General features: G+C 36.5%; 1 protein-coding gene across 1 annotated transcript in view; it reads left to right on the top strand.

Moving 5' to 3' along the window:
- Window positions 1-476: 476 nt before the first annotated feature.
- Window positions 477-24,834, top strand: part of SH3D19 (SH3 domain containing 19) — a 70,382-nt gene continuing 46,024 nt past the window's right edge. The window contains exons 1-2 of the mRNA XM_070948733.1: window positions 477-567; window positions 19,827-19,866. Coding sequence (XP_070804834.1) covers window positions 477-567; window positions 19,827-19,866 — 131 coding nt within the window. The remainder of the gene's footprint in view (window positions 568-19,826; window positions 19,867-24,834) is intronic.

The following is a 24,834-nucleotide window of genomic DNA, read 5'->3' as shown; positions in this document are numbered from 1 at the left end:
TCCCCTCGCATTCCTGACCCGCGCTCGCTCCTTGCTGCTCCACATTATCTCCCTTCCCAGCCCCCCCCCCCCCCTGTTCTCCTTTTGTTTTACTATCAGGCGAGAGTCTCGCTTCCTGTCGATAGCGGAATGTTGTGAACGGGCAAGAGAACCGCCACCTTCGCTCGCTTGATCTGCCCACCGTAGTGGAAGCCTTAGTCGTCCCTCGTTTTCCTTGGAAGGAAACGTCCCGGAGCTCCTTCGGACCGGAACCCTTAAAAGAGGCCTGGATTGCAGTTTGGCGAGACGGGAGGGAGGGAGGAGAAAGCAAAGGGTGGGGGTGGGTGGGAGGAGGGCAGCGTCGAAACTGGGACTCCCCGCCCTCTCCGGCGGGAAGCGTCAGGTGCAGGTGCGGACAAAGGGGAGCCTCGAGAGTCCGTCTAGGCGCAATGGTGGACGCCGCTGCCTGAAGGCCGCCTTTGTTGTCCCCGGGGCCGATGGCTGAAGCCTGGCGACTAGAAGAAGACGAGGAGGAGCGGAAAGAGGGGACCAGAAGGCACCGGAGAGCGCTTTTGAACCCGGCGACAGGTAAGCCGAGGAGGAAAGGAGACCGGTATGCCGGCGGCGTTGGGCGGGCGAGAGGGAACTTCGCCTGCTTAGCCGAAGGCGGGGACGAGTGAGTGCCCGGGGAAACCGAGCGCCGCTGGATTGGGGATCAACATTTACAACCCAGACGGAGAGCGCCCTCCATATATAGCCATTCGGTGTTGAGGTGTTGGGGTGTGTCAGAAAGCCCTGCAGATCGAAGAGATGATCTTGGGGGGGGGGGGCTTAAGAATCTATCTTGATTCCACCGACGGGCTTTTATATCCGAGTTTAATTTTCTCCCCAGCACAATAGCCTACGTACAGCGTAAGGTCACTCGCTGTTGTTTCTCCTCCTTCTCAGTTTCGGTTATTCTGTCTATGCCACCTCTTAAATATGCTGTTGGACCCTGTCAAAAGGAAACGTGGAGGTCTTTGGGTTTTTTTTTTTTTCCTTGATAAAGCAGTTTTACCAGTTCCTGTTTGAACCAGGAAAGGATGGGTTTTTGGATGGCTTGAAGAGCTACCATTACATCATTGTAATGCTGTGGTAACAGCTGGGAGTTGTCATGTATCTTTGGTATTGTTGGGGTTTATATTTTGGACCTGCTCAGAGTTAGTTGGAAACTTAACTTTATGGTGATTTCAATAAAGCTTTGGTTAAAGAAACTATGGCTTAGTGTGAAGCATAAACCCAGATAATGATGTCCAGAGTCCTCCATTTATTCTGGGTTAGTGGAAAAAGCAAACAGCTACCTTTCTTTACACCCTTTCTTATCTCACAATGAATTAAGAGGCCGTTCACATAACTCATGGTTGGGTAAAAGGAAGTAAGTTTCAAAGTTTAATATTTAACATTTCTGATAATGAAGTAATTACATACACACATTAATGATAGGACATTTTATAAAAGTACTTTTCTTTCTAAAAAGAAGAGTGATAGCTTCTTGGTAGGCATGAATTTTTGTGCAACAAGTGTCATGATTTAGTTCCTCAGTGATCTGGGAGAATTGAGAAATACTCAATTTGAATTGATGAAAGCGTAAAATGGATAATAATGAACAATATAAATCAATGCTTTAGCTTAGTTTCAGGAAGCTTTTTAAATTCCTGTGGTACACAATACTTATCAAGTCTTTATAAAAAGGGAGGGAACCATCTCCTCTGAGACTTGGCATACTTTAAACTTGAGTTGGACTGCTTACTTTGCAAACTTCCTGAATTATCAGCCGTGTCATTATGTTTGCACTAAAATGTTCTGTGTTAAAGTGCTATCTTCCCTCCTCACCCTTTGGCTGAAAGTTTACTAATCCGTTATCCTCACAGATTATCTGCTGGCCATTTTTTGTACATTTCAGTTGTATAGGAGCTGTGGAGTTTCACAAGCGTTCAGTAAAGATATTGCATGCAATATTTGTCATATATACCATTTCATTTGAGGCATTTTTTTGTTTTATACATATTACACCCTCCTTGCAGATAGGTATGAAATACAGGTAGATGTCACTTAGCATCCATTCATTCGGCAACTATTAATGTTACAGTGGCGCTGAATGAGGGGTACTTACTATGGGTCCTCATAGTTTTGGCTGTTGCAGTGGCACACAGTCTCATGATCACCATTTGTAACCTCTACTGCTGACTAACAAGCAAAGACATTGGGGAAGCTGGCAGGAGGTCACAAACAGTGATAACATAACTGGGGGGATGCTGCAATCACATGGAATTCAATTAACAATGGCAGCTGGAACTGCCAGAATGTATCTGGAGAATATCAGGAGTCAAATAAGATACTAGGTGGCATTATGTTATTGTGGGATGGACTTTGTCTATATTTGGGACCTGGCTGTGTGTGTTTAAGTAGTCATATATTAACTGGATTAATATTTACTTTTGATAAAAAGTTGCATCATACAAATGGGAGAAGAGATCAGATAGAGAGAAGAGTTATTGGCAATTTGTGCTGCTGATTTCTCTGTTACAGTTTAAAATAATCATCTCTGATAGTCTTGTTGGGTCTCAATTTGCTGTTAATCAGTGCTAGTTCTGGATATGGAATTGAAATTATCCTGATTGCTTTCATGCACAACCATGGTATCCTTCTAAACCAGGGGTGTGAAACTTGCGTTATCCTGTGACGTATCATGACTTTTTTCCCCTTCACTAAACCGGGCATGGGCATGGCCAGCGCATGACACATCCAGCCCACAGGCTGCAAGCTTATACTCCTGTCCTAAACTATCTAAGAGGGTTAGGAATTAAAGACATTGGATTACAGTGTTACCCTTCATCCAGAGTGGGTAATTCAAAATAATATTAACCAGGGCAGAGTATATCATATCCCATTTGTGTATCCTGTACTTTCCTCCATATTATATAAATGGTACCCCTGAATATAATAGATTGTTGGTTCAGATGAGGCAGCATCAATATATGGGTGACATCAGGGGTGAAATATAAAATTTGTTACTACCGGTTCTGTGGGCGTGGCTTGGTGGTGGTGGGTAATGTGACTAGGTGGGTGTGGCCAACTTTGGGCTTTCTGGCACATTCTTTTATTTATAAGGGAGAATGTCCCATTAAGAAATAGGTCAATGACTTGATGGTCATTACAGTTACTTTTAGAGTCACAGTTACAGTTAGAATTGGAGATGGAGTTTATGAAGGAGTGGTCTTTCCCTGCTGCCATTGGTTGTGGCCCCAAGTACAGATGGAGACTTTAGTGACCATAACACACATACTCTTTATTTGTCAGTTAAACCAGGGTAACACTCTTCATCTGAAGACAACTTGAAAACTTCATGCACTGGGCCATATGCTATGAAACAATGTATTACCTATACTTGGATGCTCCATAAGCTAGCAGTATATTTCTGGTAAAATGTTGGTCATTGTCTATAAAACCCTAAGTAATGCTTCAAAGTTTGTGTCTCCTTTTGAATTTTCAATATCTTTGCATAAGTATGATATAAAACTTGGTCTATACTTTACACAAGTAAAAAAACCTAGATATTGCAGGCTACTTCTGCTGACTGCCAGCTGCCAGCAGTTGGACAGTTTGAGTCTCACCAGCTCAAGGTTGACTCAGTCTTCCATCCTTCCGAGGTCAGTAAAATGAGGACCCAGATTGTTGGGGGCAATATGCTGACCCTGTAAACTGCTTAGAGAGGGCTATAAAGCAATATGAAGCAGTATATAAGGCTAAGTGCTATAAAAAGAACCCAATTAAACAAATGAATCAAAAATATTAGATTTGTTTATTTATTTATTGAAAAAAATGAAACCTTGAACATGCAAAAGGGTTCACAAATTTTTAAGCACCACTGTATATTATTTATGCCCAAGAAACCCAAGGCCGCCTCTTTTAGAGGGAATCTGCTTGTCCTGTTCAATCAGCCCAAGAGGCATGCTTTAAGTCAGGGCTGTCAAACTTGCGGCCAGAGGCGTTACATTCTGGCCACGCCCGGTTTAGCAAAGGGGGAAAAAGTCATGATATGTCATATGACGACGCAGGTTTGACACCCCTGCTCTAAGTTCACCTTCCAGGAAATTTAAAGGGTGGAAACAAGCCTAGAAGCAAGTCTTTTTGCAGCAGTGCCCCTCCCCCCATACCACTTTATGGAATATGCTTGCCCAGAAATTCATACAGTCCCTGCCTGCTTTTCAGTTTGGAAGCCCATGAAATCACAATACGTGGAGTGTAGAGCTACAACATAAGCCATCTTATACCTAAGGTGTTTTAATGATGATTTTTAGTTCGTGTTATGCTTTTACTATTTTCTCATGTAACCTTATTATATGGGTAGTATATCAAATTATAGGATCAAACTATGTATATGGCTATCTTCATTGTTGTGGTGCAACTACTTTTGTTACAACGCACATGCTTTGTTTTTAAATGTCAGAAATGTGTGTTTTGATATGTGACAAGAGTGCTAGGTAGATAGTTTTACATTCTAGTAGGCATTTGAATTCATTGTTCCTTATTTTCCCGTCACTTTCACTACTTTGACTTTACAATTGACCGCATTCCCCAGTAGTCAGTGAGCATGTATGCATTGAATATATCAAAAGCAAAAGATTATCCCTATAACTTTTCTTTAGGCAAAAGAAGTCAGTAGGAAGAATCTGTTCAAGTCAGCTGGTTCTCGCTCACGTACTGTTGGAATAAATTAGGGATGGTAACAGAGGCTCTTTGACTATTATCTATCGCTGCTTGTCCTTGGAAATGAACCAGCACCACTAAGCACAATGCTGTTTTAATTTTACAGAAAAGTACTTGTCTGTTGGTATTTGTACCAAAGGACACATGGAGCTACAAAGAAGTTGCAGTTTTTCACTAACTGTAAAAACCATGATCTGTAAAAAAATACAATTCTTAACACAGAATTAAAAATTATTTTTTTAAAAATCCAAAGATAAAGAGTAAAAAGCAGTTTCTTTCTCTGAAATAGACAAATGAGTAAAACTGAAATACACAAATTTAAGCTAGAAATTCAAGTTGTTGTTTTAAGCATATGATGCTTTTCCTGATGAGCTTGGACATTCACATTTATGTAGATATTTATGTCAGAAAGCCACTCCTATGATGAAAGCAAGTAAATGCATAATACGTTCAGCAAAAGTTTAGAAAACACATTATATAAATACTGTAAATTCCTTATGTCCCTTTTGGTAATCTTACAAGAATAAAGTGATAGACATGAACTTAACACAGGCAAAAATATTATTACAATTAAGATACTAATATAACTTTGTACACTAATTAATATCTGTTTCATTATAAATTTCAATTTAATTTAAAATTGTTTAGGGTAAACAGATAAAGTAGTAGGGAAATTCTAAAACTTCTGGCTAATAAGCACATTTGGAATTTGGAGAAATGGTATGATCATCATGAAAAGTGACTGTTATGGTGAGAATACTGCCATTCATGAACTACTTCAGAAAAATGCATACAGGCTAAAAAAATGTATTCTCCAAGTTCACTTATTTGAACAGGTTTTTTTCTTTCATTCACATCTCTTCGTCAACATTGTTTTTCTTGCCACATTTTTAGAATGGAAAATCCATGCATATTTTACTCTTCATACATAAGACCCAGTCGCTCCAATAGTTTCTCCCAGCATTCAGAGAAGAAAACTTGAGAGAAATGAGTATGGACAATGTAGTTTATTCCTAGCTAAAAGATTTGGGAGTGCCCATCTTATAGGCTCTGAGTGAATTGATGCAACATATTAAGTAATAGTTCGCTTACAAAATCTAAAAATTTGTCATAAATGGATGTAGTCACACAACACCCTTAGCCATAAACATCATTAGCTTTATTCAGTAGATAAAATCAAGAGACTATATCATGTTTCCCCGAAAATAAGACCCTGCCTTATATATATTTTTTGAACTCTGAAATAAGCGCTTGGCCTTATTGCCATGCTCTCAAAAGCCTGATTGGGATTATTATCAGGGGATGTCTTATTTTGGGGGAAACAGGATATTAAGGCGTCTTACACTGTGGGATTTATGCTCTCACCCTTAAGTCATTTTCAGTTAGATGGGCAGCTATATAAATTTGATTAATAAAATAAATAAGAATATAAATGGTTCAAATCACATTGAATGTGTATCAGATATGTGTTTGAATGATTTAGTTTACATAATGCTAAATTATAATTAGATGATGGTGTTCCTTTGCTTGCCGTTGTGGCAAATCAAATTATTATCTTTAATTTGATGAATCAGGATTTATTTATTAAATTTACATGCTTTCCATCTCACTCTGAAAAATGACAATACTATATTTAAGGTTACATGCAAATCTGCCAGTAAATTGAACATATCTTCTGATAATATAATAATGTGGAAGACCATGTCTGTGACATTGGCATGGAATTAGATGCTCTAATTTTAGGTTGTAATTATAAACACCTATTTCTTGGTTTCCATCATCACACTGTATTTTGAGTGGGTATTTTAAGACTATAAATTATGGCATTGTTCATTGTAAAAAAACACAGGATATCTTGAGCCCTTTTCCATTTTTATGTTCTACAAATTCCTATATTATTTTTCTGTATAAGTTCTATATCAGCCTAAGAACTGCTTTGTAAGTGATTCCATAATTTCAAACAAATTTGTTTTTGGAAATTATTTATATGTGAGATTTTTTTCGCAAATCAAACCCCATCCTGTCATTATCAAACTATTAAACCATGGACAGGCTGATCCTTCCTTCCTTCCTTCCTTCCTTCCTTCCTTCCTTCCTTCCTTCCTTCCTTCCTTCCTTCCCTCCCTCCCTCCCTCCCTCCCTCCCTCACTCCCTCCCTGGATTTTTTTCATGGATAAGTTATTGAGTCATTTGTTGATTGGAGAAAGACAAAACCACAGTAAGTGGATAAAGCTGTTGTTTTCTAATCATCCCTCTTCTCTTTCTTACACCTCTTTCTATGTTTCTTGGTCCTTTTTTCACCTAACATTTTATATGAAGGATGAGATAGATCTTGGCAAAGACTTTATAATCTTAACCAATCTTTTATAAAAGCTTTTGAAATTTGGCACAGTTTTTAAAAATTTGCTCGAGAAGCATTGAAAGTTAAAATAAATAAATCCATTGTCTCCAGTGGAGGAAGGCAAGACCAGGGAGAGCGCCAAACTCTTGTCCTCCAGAGGAGCCTTGCTGTCCCTCTCAGGCCACGCGGAGAATCCCTGGATGGTGGCACAGGCTGTCCAGAGCCTTAGACAGCGGAGGGCAAGCGCCCAGCCCAGCCCTTAAGCTCCCAGGGCACTGGGACCCCACAGCCCAGCCCAGCCCCGCTTCCCCAAGGGGGTGCCCACAGGCCTTGAGTTTGACACCCCTGCCATAGACTTTGCTTGTCAGAAGGTTGCAAAAGGTGATCACATGATCCCGGGATATTGCAACTGTCATAGATATGACATAGATATGGGTCAGCCAACCATCTGAATTTTGATTATGGATCCATGGGAATGCTGCAATAGTTGAAAGGGTGAAAATGGTTTTTTCAGTGCCATTGTAACTTTTAATTGTAACTAAATGAACTGTTGTAAGTCGAGGACTACCTCTAATGGCAGGCATGTTATAGGCATATATATGTAATCTACTTTCTCTTCCCTGTGTTGCAAGTGTGGGAGGCAACGCATTCTTGAAAGAATGTTGGATTTAAAATTTCCTATATTTGAAACAAAAACCTATGTAAATGTGTTGTGTCAAAAGTACATTGACCCAGCCTGATGTCAAGAGCAATAAGGAAGCACATTATAAAGTTCCCTACAGCAAAGATTTTGTGCAGAGTTGCCAAGTAACTTATCCTTGATATATTGTTCATATTCTGACTTTCAAAATCCAAGGTACTTAATAGTTTAAAATAGCTTTGGTCCTGATGGATGCAGAGATTCAGCATTCTTCCATATACAGTAATTGAAATAACTTAATTGTTATATTTGATCATCATTAAAAAAATGATGTAGATAAATGATGTAGATAAATGATAAATAAAAATGCACTTCATCCTTGTTAATATTGTATGAAATCTTCAATATTTAAGTTCTGTCATAATTGTACCATCTTGCCATTTCTTATATTTAGGTTCATTCATTTACATAATTTTAAAACTGCATTAGGCCAATAAGATAACCGAGGTCCATTTTCTTTCCAGTAGCTAAATAAATTAACTCTACTTTCAATCAGTAAATTAATTAGTTTCTGTTCACTGGTTGTGTATCATTTAATGTGGAAAACTAATTAACATTAATTTGAGAATTTGGTGGTATATTATTTTTAATAATGGATCATATCTCAAGAACTGAATAGTTATAGAAGAAATATCTTGTGTTCCTTCTTCTTCACTGTTGCAATTGATCCAATTAAAAACATCAATCATTGGAGTAGTTTTCTTATCCTTTTCAGGTCAAAGAGCTTGGCTGGTTTAAAAAGGAAAAGAAAATTCCTGGAACTCCTGATCAAAAGTACAGCTTTAGTGATATAGAATATTGACTGTGTTCAGGTGAACTCTGCCCTCCCCTATAGTTTCTCCTAGAAACTTACACTGAAGTTCTCACAGAATCTAAAGTTCTGGAGGACACCATTTGAAAAATTGTAGAGAAGCAAAGTTGACCTTGGAGGAGGTATGTGGAGAGTGCTAGCAAATTAAGAGCTGGATCTGCAAAATAAGAAAGCGTGAGAAAGAAACTTAAAATTGCCCTGCCTTGAATCTCTTTGGTATAAAAGGGAAAGAAAAGAATATGTTGTCAGGCTTTCACGATTCTATTATTGTGGCCTACATCAATATAATAAGGTTCTAATATTTTTTGTATCTGTTTTCTGAATTTGTCTATCTTGAGGAGCTGGCATAAGCCAAAGTATGGAAAATTATTATAAACACTATGACATAGGTATAAGGGCTGGTAGTTTTAATTGATAAATTAAATTCAAGTAGTCCTTTACCTATGACAGTGATGGCTAACCTTTTTGCCATTGCGTGCCAAAAGCGTGGAAGCGTGGGGGGGTGTCTCGCACGCCCACACCCATAATTCAATGCATCCCGCCCCTTGTGCATACCCATGTGACCCCCCCCACTCCCCCGCTTTTGGCACGCAATGGCACAGTGGGCCAGGGAGACCCATTTTTCTCCCTCCCCAGGGTCCAGAGGCTTTCTAGGAGCCTGGGGAGGGCAAAAACGACCTTCTCCCCACCCGGAGGCTGGAAACAGCCCATTTCCCGACTTCTGGTGGGCCCAGAAGGCCTGAAAATCAGATGGCAGGCGCACGCATGCGTGCTGGAGCTGAGCTAGGGCAACGCTCGCGTGCCCACACATATGGCTCCGTGTGTCACCTGTGGCACACCTGCCATAGGTTCGCCATTACGGACCTATGACCACATTTAGAATTGGAACTTGTGATACTAAGCAATGCAGTTGTTAAGTGAGTTGCACCCAATTTTACAGCCTTTTTTTATCATGGTTGTTAAGCAAATTACTACAGCAATTAAGTGAATCAGGTAGTCATTAAGAAAATTTGGCTTCTCTCATTGATTTTATCTGTTGAAAGCACTCTGAGAAGATTGAAAATGACGATCTTGTGACTTCGATATGCTGCAACCATCATAAATACATGTTGGTTGCCAAGGACCCAAATTTTGATCACATGACTACACAAATACTGCAACAATTGTTAAGTACGAGGACTGGTTATAAGTCATGTTTTTTTAGTACGGTTATAATTCTGAAAAGTGGTTAAATGAATGGTTGTAAGTCAAGGACTAACGGTAAAGGCTTCATAAGCATTAATGATAATGAAGGAGCTAAATCTGAGAGCATGGAAACCAATGGTTCTGAGGATAAATAGAACCAATACATAAACACTGAGTGGATCATTCTTGATTTCAAGGCTGGTAAGAGAATGGCCAAAATTTATTGACCTAAAAATTCAGGGCTAAAATTTAAACCTTTACCCCAGTTTACATATAAAGATTGATTTCTGTGCTGTTCAGTTGTCAGATCTTCTGTGCATATGTGGCTTCTGTCTTGTCTGCAGTAAACTTGGCTAGCATGTTATGCCTCTTCCGCTATAAGCAAGTTCTTGAATATGGTGTCAAACATCTGGAGAGATGAAATTGAATGTCATGCATTTTCAACTTCAATCAGTATAGAGCTGGAAGGGATCTTGGAAGTCTTCTAGTCCAACCCGCTGCTCAAGCAGGAGATCCTATACCATTTCAGACAAGCGACTGTCCAGTTTCTTCTTAAAAATCTCCAATGATGAAGCACCCTCAACTTTGCCGTCAAGCTGTTCCACTGGTTAATTGTCCTCATTGTTAGGAAGTTTTTCCTTAATTCCAGGTTGGTTCTCTCCTTGATTAGGTTTCATCCATGGTTTCTTGTCCTGCCTTCTGGTGCTTTGGAAAATAAGTTGACCCCTCCTCTTTGTGGCAACCTCTCAAATATTGGAATACTGCTATTATGTCCCACCTAGTTCTTCTTTTCTCTAAACTAGCCAAACCCAAATCCTACAACCATTCCTCATGATTTAGTCTTCAGGCCTTTAATCATCTTAAAACATATGAAGAATGATTGCAGGATTTGGGTTTGGCTAGTCTAGGGAAAAAAAGGACTAGTGGGGACATGATAGCAGTATTCTTCTAATTTTTTGAAAAGGCAAAAAACAAATTTGGAACATGTTCTTAGTATAACATAGTAAAATGATTTTCATTTTCTTTTCTTATGGAGGCATACAATCGGGGACCTATAGAACAAAAAGTTATGATCACCCTGTATTGCTAATACTAATAGTATAGTATTGTTTTTAATGGTGTCTTTATCAACAGAGAAATTTCCAACTGATTAAGAAATTGATTTTCTTTGTTAGGTGAATTTCTATTAAAGGTGCTCCTTGCTTAGTCCATTAGGGATTTGCCTAATGATGGCAACTGGGGATGCTGGAATTGCTGTTGTTTATGTGACATCACATCTTACAACTGTATTGCTTAGTGGCAGAGTTTCCAGTCCCAATTACCATTGGTAAATGAGACTTCTGTATTTGGCTGCTCAAAAAGCATCTGAAATCCTGGATCTGAATGGCCACATGCTTTTCCAATGTCCCACTACCTGACTGTGTTTGAAAGTATTTATTATTGAATAGTAGTTTGGAAAATTCCTAACTTTGGAGTGCTCTGCCAAAATGTATTAATATATTACTAAGTGCAGTTGCGCTATCTAAAACAACATATCCATTGTCAGGGAATTGCATAGGCGGTGTCCAAATGGAGTCAGAGACACTGACAAGAACTTGGGGTTTTATATAAATAAATATATTTACAGTAAATAAGAGAGGAAAACAGGAGCATAATCAGGTAAATCAATACTTTAGGAACATTATCGGGTAAATCACAGAGAGCAGACACAGCACCCAGAGTAAAAAAGACGAGAAAGAAGGAAACTTCCCCTTTTTAATCACAGCAACCAATCACAGCTCAAGTTGCCTCATGTAGTGGCCAGCTGGCTTTAACCAATTAGCTATAACTGTGTGATCTTACTCATTGTACACTTCAGTGCTTCAGTTATTAAATGTTAAATATATTAATATCCATGTATATTTATTATAATCTGCATACATCACTTTTAAAAACTGGACTTGGATACTAACATTCTTTCAAATAATATTACTGCTAATGTAGTTTTTGACAAATAAAATCTGGAAAAATATTTTAAATGCCTAATACCAGTTTCATATTTTGAGTCTATTTTTTTAAAACTTTTTCCTAATAACTTCTCCCCATGTATGTAGCACCAAGTTGTGGGACTAAGAAAGCTAACAGACTTCATTTTCACTGATTAATAATCCTGTTTAAACTAGAATAAAATGGTTCTTTTAAAAAAAATTAGGAACCTTTTTTTTATTGAAAATAAGATTAGTACTTATCAGTCTTTTTTTGAAAAAAATTCTTGCTTTAAAAAATCTGCTATCATTTTGGGATGATGTTTTAAGCAGTAAATTATGCAAGTCCAGCTAAACTATTTCCTGTTTAAACAAAGAAAGAAAGAAAGGGGGGAAAATGGAAAAACATTCACTTCCTGAATGACAGCATTCCAATTCTGAGATTGGCTACAGTATAACTGCCAATCAGAAGCCTCCTTAGAGGGATGATTTCGAATGCTATTTACATGCTTTGTGATTTTTCTTTCTCATTCTTGGTGTTGTACCACTTGAAAAAATTCTTGATTCGTTCTGCTGGACAGCTGTATGAATGACCATAAAAGTTTACTTTCTGCACAGGATAGCAGCATGAAGGGAAAGGACTGTATGCTCTTCTGTAATTTCAGGTATGGTAATTACCAGGTTGTTAAGAGAGAAAAGGACATATTTCCCTATGGAAAGCTTTTTTCTTTTAAACTAATTTTATTAAAGCTTACAAATAGATTTTTAAAAACTAAGAAAAATATAAGACCTTTTAAAAAAGAATAGTAAAGGAAAGTAGAAGACAGAAAATAAAACAAATAAAAGAAGAAAATATATAAGAGATGACTCCTTAAGATTATATCTTGAATGTTGACTTCGTTTTTCAAATGTAGTTTTAGTGCTAATTATTTATGCTGCTATGTTGGCATGCTTCGGTTGCTAGGAATAGGTGGCAATAAATACCCTCGCTTGCAAAATAGAAAAATTAAGTACAAATTAAAAACTACTGCACAGTTTGAGAAAATAGCTGTACAAGAGATGATATAGGTGAAGCTATTCTGTTTATCAAGCATCATGTTAAAATGTAAGAAATTGTATTAAAAGTATTTTAAACTAGTTTGGCAGCCTATAAAATGGAATGAAACCTTTATATGGTTCCAGATATTGTAACTTAAAGTACTGTTTTGGAAAAATCTTTATATACGGAAAAGGGACTATATAATTATATTGCAGTTATAAACTTATAAAGCAATACATAGTTTAGATATGCTATAAAAAGTAAAAAGAAAGTTAAATAGAATTCCTGGGAGGTTAATGAAAATATGGGTAATAAGATTTAGCACAGCAGAATACTGTGCAAGTCTTTAGTAATATTTTTGTGTTTTTATATTTGAAGAGCTGTATTTGTAAATTTCCTGTGAGAGCCAGTTTGGTGTGGTGGTTAAGGCATCAGGCTGGAAACGGAATAATTTTCTCCCAGCCTTAGGAAGGGCAATGGTACTTTTGAAAAACCTTGCCAGGAAAATTGCTGAAACTTGTTCAGGCAGCTTCCAAAAATTGGACAGGATTTGGTGGAAGAAAAAAAAATTCTGTGGAAAAAAAAATAGCATAGAATATTTTGCAGAGGAAATGATCTGTCTTGGGGAACTGTTTATATTTTGGTTATATATACAATCAACTCATTGTAATTTTAAAACTCGAAAGTGTTTTCTAATATAGTATGATTTATAATTGTAACTAATGTTCAGTTCCTCTTGCCCAATCTTCAATCAACCACCCAGTCTTATTAAAAAGAAAATCAGTCTAGTAATAACACTTCTCTTTCAAAAGAACACAGAAACGATTAGATGCCTGCAATTGTAGAAGATCATGGAGAACGGCATAATAGAAATATAGTCTGTATTTACACAAACTGTTGCTGTCACTGAATGTTTCTCCCATCCTTTCCTAGAGTCTGCCAGCTGTGATTCATGAAATGATTCTTAGGCGCTGACTAATTCTGTGGTTTTCTTTTCCACTCCTCTCCTACATTCTTTGGAAAACTGTTGGGTTTTTAAAAGAGGACAGCATCTGTTAAACATAAAAAACAAACTTAACAAGCACAAAGAAAATTGTATTTCTCAGTGTAGCAATATTTTCAGGATCAGACTCAATAAAGATAATAGAAGTTATAGGTTTAAATATAATTCTCTTTAATCATAATAGGCATTCTATATTCGCTGAATATTCAAGATAGAAGCGAGGAAAATGGGGAGGATGGCTCCTTTTATATACAAGGGGCGGAGCCAGGAATGGGAGTGGTAAATTATGAATACATTAAAGCTCAAGTAATAAGTTAACCCCTGATGTTCCATATATACATTATTTACACATTAGAGAATAAGGCATTTACATCTGACAAATCCCCCTCTAAATGCCGGTTCGTTATACAACACCAGTTACATTCAGATTCAGGACAATATAATACATATAATTTAGAAGTTAAATATTTGTGTTGTTTAGAAGGTAAGGGTTTTGTTAATATGTCAGCTAATTGTTCAGAAGTATCACAATGTATTGCTTTGATGAATCCGTCTTGAGATAGTTGTCTCACGTGCTTAAATTTTATATCAATATGCCTGGACCTTTGTCCAATTGCATCGGATCTAGAAATTTCAATGGCCGCTTTATTATCTTCATGCATAATAAATGGTAAAGTAGGTTTCTTCCAAACATCTGTGATCAAATCATTGAACCATACAAGGTTATTTGCAGCTTTAGACAAGCAAACATATTCTGCTTCTGTGGTAGAGGTGGCTACCAGTTCTTGTTTACCAGTATACCAGTAAACTGGACAATCGTTCAATAGAAAAACATAACCAGAGGTACTCTTTCTGCATGATGTATCACCAGCCCAATCTGCATCAGCATAACAAGTAATTTTTGGTTCTTTGTCATTATTGGGTTCCAATATTAAACAAAAATCTAATGTACTTTTCAGATATCTTAAAATTCTTTTGACAGCTTCCCAATGATACAAGGTTGGTTTGCTAACATATCTTGACAATAAATTGAGAGGTAATGCAATATCTGGCCTGGTCCAATTAGATATATAAAGGAGTGAACCTATAACTGATCTGTAAAATGTGTTGTCTTTAAACTCAGGGGAAGATTCATCATTGTTTCTAAGAAAATCAGTTTGCATAGGTGTGTCACATGTTTTGGCATTATTTAAGTTACATTTGTTTAGGAGTTCAATGATTTTATCTTTCTGAGTAAGTTTGAATCCCCTTTTTGTTTTGTTAATTTGTACACCAAGGTATTTATTCACTCTACCTAGTGATTTCAATGAGAAGTGTTCGTTTAACTTATTTACAAAGATTTCCCTGCTCTCTTTATGCTTTCCAATATATAAAATATCATCCACATAAATTAATACAAATTCAATATGATCATTACTCTTTTTTACAAAGAAACAGTTATCAGCAGTGGTGGCGTTGAAATCCATGGTCTTTAGTACTTTTACCAAACAATCGTACCATCTTTTGCCAGATTGCTTCAATCCGTACAGACTCTTATTTAGTAACCAAATTTCGTTCTTATTAGTGTATTGACTGTGTGGTGCTCTTACATATATTTCCTTATCTAATTTTGCATGTAAGTATGCAGTCTGTATGTCATATTGAAACACGTCTAGATTGAGTGCAGATGCTACTACAAGAGCTGTTTTGACACTCTCTGTTCTCACTGTGGGTGAATATGTGTCAGTATAGTCTTCTGGATATTTTTGTGCATAACCTTGTGCAACTAGTCTGGCCTTGTATAAGGTATTACCTCCTTCTAAATTCTTAATTTTATAAATCCACCTGGTACCTATAATTGTTTTATCCTTAGGTGCGATCGCAGGTGTGAATACATTTAATCCTTGTAAACTTTTCATTTCTTTTTCCATAGCTAGTTCCCATTTTTCTCTTTCTTCACGGGGAAGTTTCAATACTTCCTCATATGTATTAGGTGTTATTTGTTCTCCATCCATATGCATAATATAATCTTTGTATTTATTTGGTATTTGGTTTCTATTATTTCTAATATTTCTTTCAGGTTTGCTATGGTTGTCATGCAAATATCTGGCTTCCTTTTTTGTTAATGTGTCTGTCTTTATTTTATGCTGACTATTTGTCCAAGTTTTGGTTTTGTTCTTACTTTTGTTAATATTTTGATTTTCTGTTGTTCCTTCCTCGCAAGATATATTATCTTTGCTTTTATTAGGAAAAATTTCATTAAGGTGCAACTTAGACCAATTGGCCTGCTCATGAAACACAGCTGTTCTGGATACTATAAATTTGTTATTATTATCGATGAATCTGTACCCTTTGGTTCCAGTTTCGTATCCCATGAATCTTAATCTCCTGGATACGTTTTCTCCCTTTCTCCTCAATTGTTTAGGTATGTGCACGTCTGCAGTAACTCCAAATATGTGCATGTGTGCTAATTTAGGTTTTCTATTGTACATCACCTCATATGGTGTCTTATTCACAATACTGGACCATGTTCTATTTTGAGTGTAATTTGAATAATGTAAGGCTTCTGACCAAAATTGTTTGCCTAAACCAGCATCCTCTAATGTGCATCTAATCATGGTTTGTAGTGTGGAGTTCTTTCTCTCTGCAATCCCATTTTGAAAGGCAGAAAATGGATTGGACGTGAAATGTAGCATCCCTCTATCCTTTAACCATTGGGAGAATTCTTTAGACATGAATTCACATCCCCTATCTGTCATAATTTGTTTTATTCTGATATTATGTTGTGTTTCTATGCGTTTGTAGAATTCCTTAAATTTCTGAAAGGTTTCATCCTTGTGCTTTAATGTGTAAACAAAACCATAGCGACTGTAATCATCCACTATTGTTAGGAAGTAACGTTTTCTATAGGTAATTGATGGAGTTAATGGACCAACTAAGTCCATATGTACCAAATCAAAAATATTGTTAGTTGATCTGTTAGATTTTTTTGGTCTAGGACTGGTTTTTAGTTTGGTGGATTTACATACTGAGCATTCTAAATAATTTTCACAATTTTTTATTTTTACACCTTCTGCGTGTTCAGTCATTTTTTGTACTACAGGAAAGCTTGCATGTCCTAACTTCCTATGTAAGATATGAGCACACTCATCATGAATTGGTTTACCTATTTTTGGTTTCTTCTCATTGTGTGTATTTTTGTTATCATGAGTTATTTTACATTCATCATTGTCACTGTTACTGACATTTTCATCATCTGCTTCAATACAATCTTCCATATTTGAATCAATGTTATGTAACCATCTTTCTTTGGTTATCAGATAGGGTAGACCCCCTTTTATCATCACAGTGCCTACATTTGTTTTGTTCTTTTCTATAGTTGCTTTCCCCTTTGAGAAAACTATATTGATGTCAGATTCTCTGCTTAGTTTTATAGCACTTAGTATGTTGTGAGGTATTTCTGGGATTAATAATACCCCCTCTATTTTCCCTAAACCAGGCAAGGTCACATTTCCTCTGCCTAATACTTGAACCTTTTCTTGATTAGCTACCTTTATCACAAACTTATCTTCTGTAAATGAAGATAATATACTTTTGTTATTAGTGGTGTGATTTGTTGCACCAGAATCAATAAGCCAATTATTGTTCTCATCTTGTTGTGTTTTGGTGCTGTCTTGTTTATTTAGCCCATTTAGTGACCCAGATTTTCTCTCTTTTGAATTTTCTCTACCCCCTCTACTTTCTCTGTAGTTTGGTGGACTTCTATATTTGTGTCTATCTGTGGAAGATTGTCTGTAATTGTATTTGCTCCTATATTCTGGCCTATGTCTCTCCCTTGGGACTTTGGGACAGTCTCTCCTACTGTGTTCCCTGGATCCACAATTGTGGCATCTAAAGGCCTCATTATATTTATCTTGAAAGACTACTTTCCTAAAAGATTTGTGTTCTGTTTGGTTACTGGAACGATTTTTTCTTGAATTGTCTTCTGCTATCAATTTGTTAGATAGACTTTCTATTGATAAATATCCCAAATTAATGGTATCTAAGTGTGACATAAAGCTATCCCATGATGGATCAAGTGAATTGATAATAACACTTTTCATAGTTTGATCTGAAATCACTTCCCCCCTCAATTGCAGCTCAGCTCTTATTTTGTTTAGATTTATCAAATGTTCACTTATAGAAACCCCTGGTTTCACTCTAGAAGAAAAGAAATCCTTAGACATTCTTGTGGTTGTGGCTACGCTATCGCTGTGAAATAGATTAAACATGCATTGAATTATTTCTGATACAGTTAGGTTTGGTTTGATGCTATGATACATTGCAGGAGACACGCTAGAAATTATTATGAAAAATGCTCTATGATGTAAACAGTCTATTTTTAAAGTCCAAGGTCTTCTTGGAGGACTAGTTATAAAGAATAGTAAATTTTCTTTCATAAAAATAACCTGAAGCTGTTGGTACCACTCTTGTAAATTAATGCCATCAACTCTAAGTTTTGGGAAGTCACTGGGTAAGTTCCCCACATTATTTTGTCCATTACTTACAACCTGAGGCAGTCCGTGGTCTCTCAAGTGCAGGAAATTACAGAACGGCATTGGGATGCTTGTAACGAGTCTGCGCGGTTCTCTGGCCAGTTCAAGTCTTTCGGTGTCGTCTACGTAGTTTTGCACATGCGCGTTGCTCATTTCTTCTTTGGCGCCGTTGTGGAAGGTTCTCTCCATTTCAGCTCTCTCGATCCGCTCCTCTTCAGATGAGTCGGTCTCTGGCTCGGTTTTTGGGGCTTTGGTGATGGCGGCGGTTCTTCTCTTTCTCTTGTGTGTGCTGGCACTCGATTCTGTCTGCGGTGTAGGACGGAATCGGCATGGCTCTCTGGGCTCGGGTGTCGTCGTTTTCGAAGTCAGGATGGGAGCGCGCAGGTCTTGAGTTGTCGGTTTGATTGCTTGCTTCTTCGTTGATGTCTTAGAAATTTTCAATCTTGGCCCAAAAGCAGCAAAAAGTGTTTTCATTGCTGACTCTACTTGAGACTTTGTTAAATCGTCTTCACTTTCTGATTTTGATTCATCTGAAGAGTTTGAGACTTCTTTTTCACTTTCTTCGTCTGATAGCGTTTTTCGCGCCAGAAATTTTGAACTGAGCGTTTTGATTGGCTCTGCTTCACTCTCTTTTGAAGTTCGTTGAAACCAAGATGGCTGCCGTTCAAAATTTCGCGCGGGGTCACATCTTTTCTTTTTTACAACTATTTTCTCAGTAGTCATTTCACTCACAGTTTTTTGATCTTTGGGTTTTTCTTTAATGATGTTTTTCTCTCTCGCTGCTCCGCTGTTCCTCAGCATCTCCTGGAGGTCCGCGATGAGGCTTTCATCATTCTTTTGGCTTTTTAGTATTTTTAATATTTCTGACCTGAGTTCGTTATTTTCTATCTCGATTTCTTCCTGGTCGTTATTTTCACTCATCAGTTCTTCTTCTTCAGTGGTGTATTCTTCGGATTCTCTCGAAATCGCATTAGTGGATTCGTTGATCATCTCTTGATCAGTTTCTATTTCTTTGCTGTAGGCCCTGGTGTTGGGCCTATCTTTCTTGGACATTTTTAATTACTTATTGAGTCAATTAACCATCCTCTGCTACCAGCTTGTAGCAATATTTTCAGGATCAGACTCAATAAAGATAATAGAAGTTATAGGTTTAAATATAATTCTCTTTAATCATAATAGGCATTCTATATTCGCTGAATATTCAAGATAGAAGCGAGGAAAATGGGGAGGATGGCTCCTTTTATATACAAGGGGCGGAGCCAGGAATGGGAGTGGTAAATTATGAATACATTAAAGCTCAAGTAATAAGTTAACCCCTGATGTTCCATATATACATTATTTACACATTAGAGAATAAGGCATTTACATCTGACACTCAGTGATATGCTTAAATATTCTCTGCAGATGTTTGTATTTCTTTCAGGCAAAATATTCCTTACAAAGTAAAATCTAGCTTTTAAAAATATCATTTTAAAAAGTTCATATCTGTAGGATAGTGAACTAAATTAACATCTTTTGTGGACGTGTCTTTTTTATTCTAGATCGTTCAGAAAGAAATAAACCAGAGCACCGTTCATCAGGGTGAGATTGTTTTTCTGTTTTTGTTCTGTTTATATTTTTCTATATTGTACTAAAAAGAATTAAGAAACTGTAATTGAATGAAAATATTAAAAACATTAATTTTGCAGTTTAGATTTGCTCTGATAATTAAAGTGTATAAAGGATCATATTGAGTCCTTTCAAATTTTCAAATGGGGTAAACATTTTATTGACTCCATGTGTATTCTCTTTCTATTTCTTGCATTTATAATACCTTTATGTAGGACTGAAAAACAAAAAAGTGCTCTAAAATATGCATGACTTTAATAATTATGACAAATGGAAAGAATTCTAGTTTTTTGTAACAGTGTTCAGTATGCCACTTAAAAGGTAAATGTGATCAGAAAATTCTTGTATCCCTGACTCAGTATATTTTATAAACTATGATTAAAAATAATTAATACTATATCATAATCTGTGAATGTAGCCACTGAAAGATGTAGGGACATTATGGAACTTAAAATGACTAGAATGTATTATTTTGTAGCATTTATTTTTTGTGTAATTAAGCATCCACATGTCCTTGTAGAATAAAATAGTTTATTAATAGATTAGTCTTATGATCTTATCAATAAAATAAAAAATACACAATCTTATTCTGGGATAAAATAATTAAAAGGAAATATAGTGATAAAATACGTACGTGGTAATACAAGGAGTGAAGATCTTGTAGTTAAATGCATATCTCTTGTGTAAGACTATTTGTCTTTTTTATGTCTACAATTTTACAGAACATTAGTCTCTGCTCCATCTTATCTATGATAATCTCAAAGATTATAAGCAATTTAAGATGCCTCTTGAAGATATTAGCACCCAGTCAGTAAATGTAAACAGTTCATAAGGCAGAGGAAGGCAGAGATACGGTTCACTTGAAAATTGTTACAGTACTATATGGGTGATGGCAAATTGTATTTCATAAATTGATATTTCTATATATTGATAAGTGTGATTATATTGATAAGTGTGCTTACCCATGGATATCACTAATTAATTAATCGGCAAATGGAAAATTTTACTTTTTTTATAATTATAAAGAAACATGAAAAGGGGTATCATCTGATTTGATTGCTGAGATAATGTTTTCTACCCACCAAGCAGTGGTGAAATCTAAACCGGTTTGCCACCAGTTCGCTGGCCATGTATGTGCGCTGCGTGTGCAAACGCATGCTGTGCGTGCATGCACAGTGCACACAAAACACATGCATGTGTGCACATACACAGTATGCGCCAAACATGCAAAAAAAGGCTTGGGAAGATCAGTAGAACAGCAGGGGGCTTTGTAAGTCTCAGTGCCATGTTTCCGCCCAGGCAGGCTTTGTTAAAAAAAAAAAACAAGGAAAAAAAAAAAGGACTTCTTTCCAATCAACAACAATATCAAATCTCCAAGGGAAAAGGAGAGAAAAAGACACAGGAGCGAAGTTTTGTCTACAAATGTAGCCAGTGGTATTTATTCCGCTACATTGTAATAATAGAAAACGGAAGGACTTTCTCTTTCAGCCTCTCCTCCAGCCGACGCCATTTTAAAAGGCTTTTTTTCCTCTTTCTTTTCCTCCTCTCTCTTAAGTAATTTTTAAAAAATCAGTAAAATACTTGCGATTCAGTATTACAGGTCCAGCTCACATTTTCTTTGAGTAATCTGTTAAATTTGCAGGCTTGCTTTTGACGCCTGGCTCTGCATTAGCAGAGGTCTCCCAAAGCCCGGAGCAGCGGCTGGGGATACGGGGCATCTCATCCGCTCCGTCCCAAAAGTAAAGGAAAAACTTTTGGGACTCCGCAGAGAGTTCTACCCACCCCTGCCGTTAGACAAACAGGCTGTGGGGGGGGATTCCCCCACCAACAATTTAAAGGAACAAGTCTTAACTCTTCAGTCTCAGAAACCTGATTTTAATATAATAGAATTTTTCTTAGAGGAGATTGAAAGAAGGGAGGAGATTGTGAATCAGCAACTTGAAAAATTTAAGCAGGAAATTAAAGAATTGGTGAAATCTAAGTTTGATTTTTTGGAGAAAAAATTCTCAAAAGTGGCTAATGGTTTTTCAGAATTTATGATACAGTTGGACACAAATACTAATTTACTAGAGTCTAAAATGGAAGAAATTCAAGACAATAGAACTCAAAAAATTGAAAATGATTTGACAAACACTCAGGATAATAGCTTAGAAGAAAAACCTAAAATGGATGCTGATCAAAAGTCTGATAATGTAGAAAATCTGCAGCTGAAGATCGAAAAAGAGATTTTAATGGTACAATATAATTTCACAGAATATGCGATAAGATTAAGAGGTTTGCAGGAAAATAATAGAGATGATTTAAGGAAAATATCTTCTGAAATTCTAGCTGGGATTCTAAAGGTTCAACCTGAGGAAGTGTTTTGTAGGATTGACAGAGTTTATCGAATAAACTCCTGGATTGCCAAGCAAAGGCAATTGCCTAGAGATGTGGTGATTTATTTTACAGATAAAGAAATTAGGAATAATATCGTGCAAAATTCCTTCAATTCTAATTTGCAATTGTATGGAAGAAAGATTTGGATTTACAAGGAACTCCCACCTAAGATATTGATGGAAAGGAAGAAATTTGGTTTTCTGGTGAATGAGTTAAAAAAGAGAAATATCCCATTTAGGTGGGATGTCCCAGTTGGTATTATATTCAGATATCAAGGAGAAAGATATCAGCTAAATACTGTTGAAAGAGCGGAAGAATTTTATCAAAATAGGTTGAAAATGAACTTAACATCTTCAGGTATAATACAGGATAAGCAGAAGGAGCTGGAAATAAAGGTAAAATATCGAATTACAGAGACTGTACCAGATGAATTGCCTTTGGATTTATCGGACACCCCAGCTGGACTATCTACAAATTTGAGAGAAGTGGCATCTAACCTTAATGTGATGGCTTATCAAGGCAAGGATAAGCATGGAAACCAATTAGGGGATATACAAGGGATAAAAAAGAAACATGAGACACAAAAACAAAACCAACAAGACCAATCTACAAAGCAGAATGAAAACCGACCAGATGATATACAATTTGTAGAAAGGAAACCAGGATGGAAACCAAACCCACAAAAAGAAAAGAAAAAAAGAAAAAGGTGGCATAAAAATAGAAATTTCTAAATCAAGCAACAGTAAAGCCAGTGACTTTAAAATATGAATGATTATGTGTAAACATAGAAGAGGCGATGTATTGGTTAATATCATCCTGAGGATTGTGGCAGATCTCTGCATGGCCGTAATCTGGGGACGTGAAAAGAGCCTTAAACTGATGGATTTGAATTATCCATTTTGGAATTTCTTTTTGTGTTGATAAACATATTATAATTATCTTGAATCACAAGGCAAGAGAATTATGCTGGGGCATGCAGAAGATCGGGTTGTTACCCACTACGATGATGGGAATCAATAATCCTGATGAAACCCACAATTATTACTATATGGAATATAATTATAATGTCATTCGGGTGGTTGTTTTTACCTTTATATATATAAGAAGATATTTACTATTGATGGGGGCAGATATGATTGAAGATCCTGAATAAACTGTTGCATCAGCAAGCTATGTTACCCGATTATGGATGTTGGTTCTACCAATCCAGTGGAAAGACCTCAAAGAAGATATTATATGGATTGTAAATTTAAAGTCATTGTCTTTTCTTTTTTTTTTATTTAGATATAATGGAAAATATAGACATATATTTTTAAGTAGTGTGGGCAGTGAATCAAAGATATTAAGAATTGTTGTGTATGGTAATTTTGCATGATAGTGGGTGAATAAGCTAGTTAGTAGATTGATTAGTCTAAGAAAAGGGATTTTTAAGTGATATATTTAGGGGAGTGGAGGAAATGGATAGAGTGGAATAAATGTTAAACTAGATTTTATGGGGAAGGCCGCTTTGAAATGTTATAGTAATATATATAGAAGATTAAATGTTAAAGTAGGACTTTTCGTATAGTTTTAAAGTGGAGAAGTTATTCTATAATGTTATAGTATAATGTCTTTTTTTTCTTTCTTTTCTCTTTTTTGAAATGTATGGATAAAGGGGGATGTCATAATATTAATAATATTTTTAGTAAGTAAAGGTCAATATTTAGAGGAAGGAGTAAGTAATCTGTTATGAATTAGGTTTTTTTTTTGTTATGAAGAAGTCACAGGGGGGATGGGTGGGGAGGGGGGGTTAGGGAGGGGGAGGGAGAGGGGGAAAAAAAGGGGAAAAATTTGTATTTGAAAACTTTTTCAATAAAAAAAAACAGCAGGGGGGAACAGCTGTGCTGCACGATTTAGATTTGCTAGAAAGCAGGATTTCCTGCTTTCTAGCGATTTTAAATTACGCGGCACAACTGATTGTCAGAAATACCGGTTTGGAGGAACTGGTAGGGTTTTTTTACTACCGGTTCACCCTAATTTTTTATCACTACCAGTTCGCCTGAACCGGTGCAAACCGGTAGGATTTCACCGCTGCCATCAAGTATTTTTTTTTACTTTAAACTACTGAATGCTGAGTCCTTTAAGATATAATTGCTAAAAACTGTTGCAGTTTTCTCACATTTCAAGCTTGGAAATGTTTTTGACTAGGACAAGGTCATATGTAATTTAACTAAGGGCAATAGGTGGCTATAGGGCCATAGATTGCTCAACCCTAGGTCTAGTTTAATATGCTGTAAGCATTGTTAGTCTTTGTTTTTTTAACACAAGAAATATAGGTGCCAACAGCAAGGAATTTAGTAATTACTTTACTTGACTCTTTTAGTGCATTCTTTTAGGTGACATGAAATTGTCACCTAAAATTAATTGGCCTCCTACTCATGTAAGATATTTTATAATTATTTAAACATAGTTGAAAATGTGCAGTAGGAAATTATCAAAGTTGAATCAAGCTTATAAAAATATACCACACTGAGGAGTATTATGTTCATCTGGGTGACAGATCAGGACATTTATACTCCCAACAGG

Source organism: Pituophis catenifer, unplaced genomic scaffold, assembly GCF_029215685.1.
Source record: "Pituophis catenifer annectens isolate HBS135680 unplaced genomic scaffold, rPitCat1.0.hap2 SCAF_8, whole genome shotgun sequence".
Lineage (NCBI taxonomy): Eukaryota > Metazoa > Chordata > Lepidosauria > Squamata > Colubridae > Pituophis > Pituophis catenifer.
This window is presented reverse-complemented; position numbering and strand designations above follow the sequence as displayed.